Source organism: Dreissena polymorpha, chromosome 11 (genome assembly GCF_020536995.1).
Source record: "Dreissena polymorpha isolate Duluth1 chromosome 11, UMN_Dpol_1.0, whole genome shotgun sequence".
Classification (NCBI taxonomy): Eukaryota; Metazoa; Mollusca; class Bivalvia; order Myida; family Dreissenidae; genus Dreissena; species Dreissena polymorpha.
This window is the reverse complement of record NC_068365.1, coordinates 12,812,385-12,825,078: the sequence shown is the minus strand read 5'-3', so window position 1 is coordinate 12,825,078 and position 12,694 is coordinate 12,812,385. Positions and strand designations below refer to the sequence as shown.

The following is a 12,694-nucleotide window of genomic DNA, read 5'->3' as shown; positions in this document are numbered from 1 at the left end:
ACAAATCCACATTCCAAAGGATTACTGTTAAAAAAAGCAATATCATAAAACAAAACTCATTAAAATATTTGTATAAATCATGCATTCTTTTTAATGTTTGTTAAGAATGCATCATTCAATTTAATATATTCAGATTTTTTTATTAAATAAATTAGTTTCATACTACACCAAAGAAAAACTAAATAGAAAACACCAGTCAACAAAGTCATGTGGTAAAGAGGATTTCTCCTTTTAAAAAGTTTTGACTGATTCTATAAATTTCTATATTCCTGATTCTATCCTGTTTCAAAGAAATGTTGTTATTTTTAATCTCAGTTTTACCCAAATTGTAAAACTGCTTGTTTAACACAAGAACACTGAAAGAGGGTAAACTGTACCTGATTTTATGCCAACATTTGTGTTTATTTGTGTGAAATCCTCTTTACAGACCCTTAAAAAGTTCAAATAAATGGAAATTTAAGGGTAATTAAGTTAGAAAATCCACAGTAGTCACACATCACTGCACACTTGTGTCATACCATACCTCTCCTCAGATACACGGTCACTGTTAAAAAAGAAATATGTCTAACAATTAAATATTTATGTCAGTGTTACCATGGTTACAATATGTAGTTTGCTTTCATAGAAGCTGCCTGTGTTGGTGAGCCTTCACCGGGCTTATAAGCCAACTCAATGGTTTTTTTTATTGTTTTGATCAAAACATGTCTAACAATGAGATCAAATATATTAGCATTCTTAGAATGCTCAGTATGCAGTAATTGATGTTTACATTGATTTATTTTTCAGTTTATCTTTTTAATTGCAAGAGAATACACAATTAGCTGCAACATCAGAGTATTTGGTGGCCAAACATGATCACACAAGTGAGTGCCAAAATTCTGTTGAAATAAGCAGACCACTGAAACTTGTAATTTATCACTGAACATTATCATGCAATTTTTTCCATATTCTCTTCATGCTAAATAAAATATGAACTACTACCAATTTGAAACAGTGCAGTATCCTAGAATGTTATACATTTTTTGAAAATTGTGTACAGTTCGCAACAAAACAAAGCACCACACACCTTTTGGTGCTTTCTACCGTTATATTATTCCACCTGAACTATAAAAGGCAGGTCTCCATAAAAAACCAACAGTGGAAGAGTTACAGTTTACAACTTGACAATTCCATAAATTCCAAACAAAATAAACAGAAACAATTGCTGTTATCAAAGAATAATTGTCCACTAATATTTAAAGATTTAACTTCAGTATCAATAAACTCCTGTACCTTTAATAGGAAACTGTATCCCAGTAAATGAACTATTTTTATTGGGCATTTAAACTGTTTGAAGTTTTCTAAAAACTGTTTAAATATTAGTGCAGAAATCTCATAATACCTTCTTGAGGGCATTGAGTTACAATGTCAAATACAAACATCTCCTATTCGATTTATTCTGCACAAACAACTAAATCCTATGTTAACAAACAAAAGCCGCCTAATCTGTCACCATCCCAACAGAGGCATGCATACTATGCAAAGTATTCTTTAAATTCTATCCATACCCATCAGTTAATATACCAAATAAAATAGGGCAGGTCATAACTTATGCAAAACAAAGACAATAAACCCACCTGGTACCTTTCACTGCAACAGATTCTTTTGTTACTGATGTTTCAAATGTATTTTTAAGTATTATAAAGGCTTAAGTCAAGGGATGAGAGAAACACCTTTGTATTTGCTCAACAATACTATACAAGATACTATAGTATACCATCAAATGTTTGGCTCCAGTGGGAGTGTTTGTTGTATCAAGTTGCATGATGGGGGTATCATGTAATCAAGAATCTCATTAAGCAGCAAAGTGTAAAACATACAGAGGTACAGCCATGCACAATCCTGCACCCTTCATGTTCCATCTAACAAAACTACATAGAAACTTTACAGCTTTTAATCCTTTAAACTATTGATACATGTATGCTATTGTTATAAATATAAATTTTGCGAATAGAGCAGCAAAGCAACAAGCAGGGTTGTCATTATGATTGTAAACAAAGGATTATTTTGGAATAGTAACTGATTCGGCCGGGGGTCAAGGGGGCCGCCTAGGCCCCCTTGTAGGTCCTGGCAAGGCCCTGGTAGGGGGGTCAGGGGGGCGAAGCCCCCTGACCAAAAACGCATTCTAGACATTTTAGGGACAAAATACTGCTATTTTCAGAGCATAAAAAGTTAAAATGATGTCTAAAAAGAATAGAAAATTTTAAGATTTTCACATTTTTAGTATACTGTACAATGTAAAAACATATTACACTGTAACTCCAATATAACGCGCTCTGTTATAACGCTGAACCCAATATAACGCGGGGGGTGCTTGGATCCCATTTTTTCTCAAACCTTCCATTTGATTTCTGATTCAAATCCGTATTATGCAACTTCATGTATTTTCAGACAATTCAAAGATGGCGGCAATCACATGTTGATTGCTTTATTCAACCATCCGTTGAACCGATTTTAATCGCCTCGAGGTTAAACAACAACGACAGCTAATTGGTGTTAATCTGTTGTGTAATGTCAATAAAGGTGTGAAAAACTCGCGTGTCAGTGTTTATTACATGTATTCCTCATCAGAGCGGTTCAGTGCGATAATTTCCATAAGTTAAGTGCAAGCGGGATAGTTATACAATTAAAGTAATTCAAAACGATTGAAAATTCTTACTTTGATATGGTTGCAGTTTGACTATATTAAATGAGCGGCTGTAAATATACTGCCCACTGTATAAAACAACTTTTTCTGTCATTTCATTATCATTCTAGTATTATGTCATTTAATCTTTCAGTTCGTGTTTAAGAAATTAAATAATGCAGACGATTTATTTACATGCGAACGCAGTGTACCGGTAATTGTTAACAGAGTTTCACTTTCATTTTCGCGCGGTATCAGAAAGTCCCCAGGAAACACGTTTTTTGCATGCGTATGACACAATATAACAATTTTTTGTACATGAGTTGTATTGCATTCAATCTAAATTTAAAATCGCTCGTCCAATGAAAGCTCTGCCCCATAATGCACTGTACTCTTAACACTTCTGAAAATGGCATATGCGTACCGTTGTGTTTACGAATTTCTTAAACATATATCGTCATTAATGTTCAAGATTATTATTTTTTAAGTGATGTTGCAATTTTATTGGATTATCGGATTAATGTGCACATAAGAAAAGCGGTATGTATACTGTTATCGATACGATTCGGTTTATATGCATGTATTTGCGTCAACACAGCATGGCAAAATACATGACCTATATTATAGGCTATTCTTTACCTGTTTTTTTATAGCGCCCTGCAGTAAATGAGCCCAAAACTTATAACGCGGATCCGTTATAACGCTGTTTCGCGGCTTGGACCCCATTGACCGCGCTATATTGGAGTTACAGTGTATATTGATAGATCTTTGCATGTTCCAATTCTATCCATTACCTGATAACCCAGTATTATTATTATTATTATTATACCACATTTATATAGCGCCCTTTTCATACTCGAGATGTGCGTTCAAAGGCGCTTTACAGTTTTTTCCCTGATCACTGGGTCATAAGTCGTCCGTTAACATCTTCGATCGGCAATCGGTTAATAATGACAACCCTAAACAAGTTTCTTTTATATCTTTTTGTTGATGCATGCTAGGTTTCATGTAATAACAATGAGATCCTTTTTTATCACTATTTAGTATTAGTTAAAGTCAAAACATCTTTATCAAGCATTCCTATCTTGTTTCATGGGCCAAAAATGCATGTGCAAAACTCCATATCATAAGGAACACAGTAAGCAAGTTTGAATGTTGCACGTTGAGTGTAAGAGTACTCGGTCAGACAAGTTTTCGTCTACAAGAGACGGACACACACATGTATGAACATGGTGAATACAGTCTTCCTCTCTCTACTTATTTGCAGTGGGATTTAACCCATTTATGCCTAGTGAAAATTCCTTTAAGCAAACAGCATAGACCCAGATGAGACGCCGCATCATGCGGCATCTCATCTGGGTCTACGCTGTTTGCCAAGGTCTTTTTTCTAGACGCTAGGCATAAATGGGTTAAACAATAATTGAACGTTTCTTTGGTAAAATATGATATAATGTTAACTGGAATCTGAACAGCGCCATCACCTTCTCTATACATGTACAGATACTGCTGTCACCTGTTCTGGCTTGCAAGGGCGATATATGAGTCTCTGAAAAAAATTGGCTTAATGCATGTCTGTTAAGTGTTGCCCCAGATAAGCCTGTGCAGTGTGCACAGGCTTATAAAGGACAAAACTTTCCACTTTATTAAAAAAAAATGAAGTCTCTTCTAAACAAATAAACAGTTTTGGCTGAAAGTGTTGTCCTTCGAAGCCTGTGCAAACTGCACAGGCTTATCTGTGATGACACTTTACACACATGCAGTAAGCCCAGTTTCCCCAAAACGAGACTCAAATTCCTAACAGAGTACTGGTACATACTCGAACTCTCCCAGCTTACTGGGTTCCTGGTTCTCTACTTGGTCCTGGAAGATGGAGACTGGCGCCAGGAAGATGCTCCGTCCCTCTGTCCAAACAACACCGTGGTCCTTGTGTAGGCCTGCAACATGGAAATAACAAAAGTTGGCAGAGGACAGAGGTTGGTCTTTTCTTGCTCTTTTCAGGGTTTTGGCTTTTTTTTCTAAACCAATCTGTTTGTGTGGTAGGAATGTTATTTTAGCTATCAAGTAATTAAGTATTTTTATTATTTGCAAAATATTCTTCAAGACACATAAACCTTGATTTTGAGTGGACACTACATTGGTACATTTACTTACAGAGCCTGGACTGATGACTTTAACCATATGTGCCCAATATTCCAACAAAAATGAGGATGTTTTTCAATGTTAACATGCTTGCATCACAATAACTAAAATCCGTTCTCCTGGTTTAAGTTGAAACCATTTTGCTATACAGTCGAAACCCGATGGCTCGAACTCGTCAGGACCGGCAACAATAGTTCGAGCCATCTGGAATTCGAGCCATCCAATTTCTAATAAACTTTTGTTTACGGACAAGTCTGCAGTACATTTTCACCTCCAGTTGAAGAGTACACATATTGCTTAAACTTCGTACTACTTTGAACTACTTACTGCTTTTGAATTAATAAGTTAATAAGAAACAAATATATACTTTATGCTTAAATGTACGAATATTTTATAACAGTTACAAATACAATTAACAATGAAAATCAATAGGGGTCATCTGCGAGTCATGATCAATCTACCTATCAAGTTTCATGATCCTAGGCATAAGCGTTCTTGAATTATCATCCGGAAACCATTTTACTATTTCGATCACAGTGACCTTGACCTTTGACCTAGTGACCTCAAAATCAATAGGGGTCATCTGCGAGTCATGATCAATGTACCTATGAAGTTTCATGATCCTAGGCCTAAGCGTTCTTGAGTTATCATCCGGAAACCACCTGGTGGACGGACCGACAGACCGATAGACCGACATGTGCAAAGCAATATACCCCCTCTTCTTCGAAGGGGGGCATAAATATCATTTAGTAAATATCAGCACGTTTTAGCGTAGCACATTTTAAGGTAACAGAGCACTAAAAAACAAAACATGCATCATCACCTTATACACATTATTTACATACGAGACAGCAATACATTCATTGATTTATTTACACTTTTTTGAAGAATGACATTATGTCTGTCTGTGTTGCGTTACGTAGCTGTCGTCCAGAAACAAAGCTTCCAATTTCATCCAGTTGAGACTGAAGATGATGTGAGTTTTCGCACATCTCGAGATATTTTGTGATAACGTTAATGGCACCCATGGCTGACTTCGCGGACGTCTTCGGTGGTGGATTTGATGTGGTCTCTTCTTCGTCTGATGATACAGCATCTCCTCCCCTTGTCTCCATATCTCGGAGGTCTTGAAGAATGTGGTCGTCGGCTGTGTCTTCGGTCGCTTGGAGATTACTGTCGATGCTTATGTAGTCCTCCATTGCTAGTCTTGCTAGTGGAATATCATCATCTGGATCGTCCGGCACTTCCTGGTACTCCTCGTCGTCGTTGATGGTTTCTTCTTCTTTCCGGAATCCGGCATGTTTGAAGCAGTTCTGGATTGTAGTAGCGGTCACTGATTCCCATGCTCTTTTCATCATTCGTAGGTCCTGTAGAATGTTCACGTTGAGTTCCTCGTCGTTATCCACAGCTCTGATCTTCTCTGTAAGGATTTGCTTCCGGTACTGGACTTAAAGATTTTTGATTACCCCTTGTACCATGGGTTGGGTTTTGCTTGTTGTATTCGGTGGTAGGAAGACCAGCGTTGTTGCTTTGAGGTTGGCTACATCGGCGTGTGCCGGACAGTTGTCCACCACTAAGGCTATTTTGCGGCTGTTTCTAGCCATGGTGTCATCCAATTTATGGACCCACTCTTGAAAGACAGATGACGACATCCATGCACGTTTATTTGATGCATAACGTGCAGGCAGAGATTTCACATTTTTAAAACATCTTGGTGCTTTTGATTTACCCAGCATCAACAAGGGGAGCTTGTCGCTACCATCCATGTTTGCGACGACCATGACAGTAAGTCTTTCTTTGTTTGTTTTTCCACAGTGACACTGAACATTTTTAAATTCCAGAGTTTTGTCGGGGAGGGCTCTGTAGAAGACAGCAGTCTCGTCTGCATTATAAATGTCTCGTTCACTGTATGTAGACAGAATGGTTTGTAGACAACGCTGCCATGACTCAAATTCATGTGTGGTACAGTTGACAGAGTTAGCTTTCCCACTGACTTTTTTAAACAAAGATGCCTTGTTGTATTTAAATCTGCACAGCCATCCAACTGAACCGGAGAATTCATCATCCGGTATTCCTAATTCAATTGCGTATTCTTTTGCTTTACATTTTAATGTTTCTCCATCAACAGTAGAGTTTTTTGCCCGTTGGTTTTTAAACTAACGAACAAGGGCTTCTTCAAGTGCGGGCCATTTTGATGTATGGGCAAGTTTTCGCTCATGTTCAATGCTTCCAGTGAGAACTTTAGATTTTATTTCTTCTTTATTTTTTAACCATGTTGATAGTGTATTACGGGGAACTCCTTATTCTTCGGCAATTTCTGGTTTTGTTTTTTTGCCACTTTCAACTGCCAAAATTGCTTCATATTTGTCTGTGTAGCTTTTTACGTTCAACTTTCTTTTTGTCCCTTTGCTTCCTACAGCTGATCCCTTCTGTATTGCTGATCTAGATATCCAACCGGATTGGGTACCGGGGCCTTCTCTAGATTGCTCAGCAAGAAGCGATTTATCTGTTGCAGCCATTATGATAGAGCATCTATAAAAACACCAGCTTTTATACAAAATGTCATGTTTTACTCACATCGATTAACGATCGAGTTGATGACATGTTTGCAAACCCGTGTTAAATCAATTACTGCGTGCCTTTAATCAAGCGGTCCTAATCGATTAACAGTTTATGCGACTGGTGCTAAATCGATTATTGCGTGCCTTTTATCAAGCGGTCCTAATGGATTAACACTTTATGGGACCCGAAGCCAGTTCGAGCCATCCGAACAAAAGAACGTGTGAAAACTGTAGCCGGGACTGTGAAAACAGTTCGAGCCATCGGATAATTCGAGCCAAGCGAGTTCGAGCCATCCGACAAAATTTTAAATGAATATATAGGAATAAAAAATCGGTGCTTTGATGCGAGTTCGAGCCATCCGGAAATTTGAGCCAAGCCAGTTCGAGCCATCGGGTTTCGACTGTATTAAGTTATACTGACCTTGACATTGATCACAGCCTTCACATGTGCGATCTCTGGATGTAAAGAATCCATGTATCAAGTTTGATGACAATTGCTCAATTTGTTTTAAAGTTATTTGTTTCAATATCTACTCATAGTGACCTTGACCTTGACCCAAAAGCTAGATCTGGATATAATGCATTCATGTAAAAAAAATTTTAATACAATAGCTCAATTTTGTTACACATTAACTATAAATGACAATGGAGTTTTGATGGAATTCATATATGTATGATGTTGCATGACCATAACTCAATTTTCTTTTTTTTTGTCCTACTTAGAATCCATTTTCCCTTAATTTTTAAGCAACCATGGCCTTGACCTCTTGCATGCCAAATACAACCCTAGCAAGACTGGATTAGTATCATGAAAAAGTTAATTTTATTATTGAGATATTGAGCAAAAATTATTTCTCTATATTTCCTAAACATGACCTTGATATATTCTTTGACCCCACCTACCCCATAGGCAATCCATAGCTGGGTCTGCATATGAGGTATGTATGTATGAAGTGTCATTACAACAACTCAATTTGTTACAAAGCAAGTAAGTGGAATAGTTTTTGTTATTTTTCATAACAGTTTCTTTGACAATGACACCACCAATCCCATACGCAATCCAAAGGAGGGAGGGGTCATTGTACAAGGTATCTATGTATAACACTTTATAATGTGAATTTGGAATAAAACATTAAACTTTGAATAGACATCATTTTGGTTATTTTCTTAAACAAAGCTGGCCATTTTATGTTCTGAAATTCGTAATATTCTAAATACATATCTTTGTATAGGAAGGCATTTTTGGGTGTGGGCAGAACAAGCATTTGGACTATTAAATTTATTTAAGAAATAATTCGTGTACGTTATAGTTTGTTGTCGAATAACCCACGGCCGGAAGTTTAGATGCGTAGGGATTAAATCACGAGTGCGAAGCATGAGTGATTTTAAACCACGAATCTAAACTTCCAGCCGTGGGTTATTCGACAACAAACTATAACGTTCACGAATTATTTCGATTCTAACACGATATTTACTAAAGATTTATAGAATGTATCTTATTTTTCTTGCATACTATTTTATGTGAAGCTCCGCCCATAAAAATAGCTTTCGGCTGTTCTGTCGATAAGATCTCCGCCCTCAATAACAGCCAAACTGGATGGAAAAAAACCATTTCATTTCTCACGTTTGGTTAACTAAGAACAACAACAACTTGCGTAAACTAACATGTTTTCATTGTACACTTTAAATTAACGCAAGAGTGTTGGATCTACAAGAAAACAACTCCGATTCGAACTTCAGCCATTTCAGCATCGAAGCAGCAGACGAACACCGTGGGAAATTGGGTCAAGTTTACGCATTTCTGTTCATAGCGTAGTATTTTGTCACGTGACTTTCATTCATAAAATACCGGATTATTACGCTGGTGGAAAATGTATCGGCATGTTTTGTTTAGCTACAGCGCGTGCTTTCAGTGTATAAGCTCCGCCCATAAGTTATTGCAGAATAACCCACGCTTGATTTCCTTCTTTGTCTATAGAAAACAAGTCACGTGCCGTGTTAGAATAAAAGATATTTGATTGATAATTCCCAGAGTGGGAATCAAACCTGGGACCTCCAGATCCCTAGTTGTACACCAGAGCCACTATACAACTATTACCTTCTTAACACACACTTGGCACTTGATCAAGTTCCTTTAAAATAACAAGTAGCAAACATGCTCAAAACTTTAAATACCATCATTGCTGATACAAACATTACAAGTTGAAAAATGATGATGAAACCACAATACTAACTCAAAGGTTTCAAACATAAAAACACATGAACTTTCAAAGAAACTCATTTGAATCATAACTCCATTTCAAAATTAAAACATACCAAGTACATCAACTAGAGAACAATCCAGACCAACTAACTACACACATAACAAAGTCCGCTATGATAAAAATAAATTTGCAGCCAATATATCTCATCATTTTAGCTCGCTCAGTGGAAACCGAAACCAGCATTTGTCAATTTGAGTTGCAGAACAATGAAAAGAGCCTTGCAGCACAAACAAACAAACAAAAACTATGATACCAAGTATCCATGTAATTGATACTATCACCCTGGAGTACAATTTCGAATTCCTCAAACCTTTGAGTGTAAACAGACATTCTGGACTGCTAATATTACCATCAAGCTTTACACAGTTGGATGTAAATAATTCAGCATTCTTGGTACTAGCAATTTGCAGACTCATTGATATGTAACAGATAGTTTAATATGCAAGATCATTTTCACATCATTTATAAAATTGCTTATTCATAAATGGGGTACATATCAGCCTGGCTTTCGAAAAACCAAGTTTAATGCAAGTGCAGAAAGTGTTGTCTCAGATTAGCCTGTGCACTATGCCCAGGCTAATCATGCATGACACTTTGCAGCTAGACCACACTTTAGTTTAGAAGAGACTTGTTTTGTAAAAAAAATCCATACAAGTGAAAATTATCTTCATTGATTAGCCAATTCAAACTGCACAGGCTAATCAGGGACAATACTTTCCCCACATGCATTCAGCCTGTATTTCCCCGAGGGCGGCTAATATCTATTGCTACTTCCAATAATTCAGTGTTCATTGATATTCTTAATCTCTTTGCAAAATAGATACTCAGCCTCATGGATCTTCAGCTTTAAGCTTTGCACTAATGCTGCACAATGTATTCACACAGACTTGTTAATAATTACCGATTTAATAATTAATAATAATTATGTGCTTTCATACTCAATACACTCAGTTCTTCAAACAATTTTAAAACGGCAATGCCTGGATAGTTACACAGCTACAGTATATAAATGTTTTTCTCATATTGGTATTAAGGTACATTAACAATAATTATATTGGAAGGTAATTATCTTGACTTCTTATAAACACACTTTACTTAATAAAATGTAAGCATTCACTGGTGCATTTAATACAGAATAAACTACTTGCATAACCATGTTTTGTAAGAAGATAAAATTCTCCACAAGTTCCATTCAATGCCATCAATATATTCATCGATAATTGCTATAATACCAACTGGAATGTTGTTTAGGCAGACTTAGGGGGATTAGAACCTCAGTCTTCCATCAATATTGACATCAGCTCAATACAGGGTGAATCCGTTTTCAAAACAAAAGGTGTTGAAAATTGGTATGCCAAAACAAACAATACAAATGTATTCCAAATGAATCAAACAAGCACAAATTATATATTACCATGAATCTTATAGAAATCATGAAAACATTTACAATTAAACAATCTGCTCCTGTGTCTACAATGTAGCACACAAATTTCTGCCAAAAGCAATCATACATAACAACTGAATATTCAATTGAAAAAAAGTACTATTATTGATATTAGATCTAAAACATGTACAAGTTATAAAACATAGCTAGCATACTTCAAGGACAAAAAAAATGACCACCGTGAAAATGACTTTGATATTTAAAAATAACAGCCAAAACTAGAGCTTTGAAACAAAAAGGGACTGCTAAACTGCTACTACTTTTCAGATAAGTTTAACCGCAAATAACTGTAAGGAATGTATACCACTGGAGATGAAAAATACCTTGCACGTCTTCCCTTTATGGTGATTACAAAATCTATATTTCAATTAAATGTAAAATTGCGAAATGTGGCCATATTTTGCTCCACAAATTTAAAGCACTTTGATCTATGCAGACACACCCACCTTCCAATGGCTGACCCACATGTATGACTCCAATACAACCAATATCTGCAGGGGAACAAACACAAAAACTGTTTGACTGAAATAATCTTAACTGTCACATTGACAGTGAGTTATCAATTGTCATCAATAACACAATAGAATCTTTTAAATTTTTGTATGGGAAGGAAATAAAACATACAACATGTCCTGTGCCCTTCATAACAATATGGAACCCTACTATCAGGTATCAGTTGTCAAATTTGGCCTCACTTCAATGTTATCTGACAAATTGGACACCATAACAACATACTTGCCTTTAAGAATTGCTGACCTTTCATCATTTTGCTACATAAACATTCCTAAGTATCTCAACATTTGAATTGTCCTGTTAAGTATGAGCAGTACTCATGGAAAATAGGGCTTAATGCATGTGCATAAAGAGTTGTCCCAGGTTAGCATTGTGCAGTCTGCACAGGCTTTTTACGCACAACACTTTCTCCTTTTAAATTATTTCTTGTTTCAAGGAAGTCTCTTTGTAGCAAAATCTAGTCTAGAAAGTGCTGTCCCTGATTAACCTGAGCAGATTGCACAGGCTAATCTGTGACAACACTTTACGAACATGCATTAAGCCCTGTTTTCCCAGAGTGTGGCTCATATTTTTGTAAAAACAATAACACATTAGTACTTCCAAAATAAGGATCTTCTATAGTTTATCAAGAAAAAAAAAGTTATAGTAAAGATAACTGTTCTAAAAGACTGGTTGCACTTACATGTTTAAAAGATTATTATGAAGTGTATAAAGTGCTATGTACTTAAAATTTTATTTTGCAATTATTCTGCAATCAAACTGCTGTAAAGACTAAAACTTTTTTATACACAGTATAAAGGGCTGAAATTCGGTGGGTCTCAAAGAAGGAAAATGAAACCTGTGAATAATATAAACAAGGGCTGTTTGTAAAACACATGCATGCCCCCCATATGGGCTGTCAGTTGTAGTGGCAGCCATTGTGTGAATACGTTTTTTGTCACTGTGACCTTGACCTTTGACCTAGTGACCTGAAAATCAATAGGGGTCATCTGCCATTCATGATCAATGTACCTATGAAGTTTCATGATCCTAGGCCTAATTATTCTTGAGTTATCATCAGGAAACCATTTTACTGTTTCGAGTCACTGTGACCTTGACCTTTGACCTA

At 36.3% G+C, this 12,694-nt stretch overlaps 1 protein-coding gene across 3 annotated transcripts in view; it reads right to left on the bottom strand.

Moving 5' to 3' along the window:
• Positions 1-12,694, bottom strand: part of LOC127851239 (uncharacterized) — a 62,893-nt gene that overhangs the window by 37,299 nt on the left and 12,900 nt on the right. For 2 of the 3 annotated variants that reach the window (XM_052384853.1, XM_052384851.1), the window contains exons 2-3: positions 4,482-4,599; positions 524-544 (exon numbers count right to left, since the gene is read on the bottom strand). Coding sequence is in view for 2 of the 3 variants with exons in the window: in XM_052384851.1 (XP_052240811.1) it covers positions 524-544; positions 4,482-4,599 (139 nt within the window). In the remaining variant the exon portion in view is untranslated. The remainder of the gene's footprint in view (positions 1-523; positions 545-4,481; positions 4,600-12,694) is intronic. The other variant, XM_052384852.1, reaches the window with a different exon arrangement.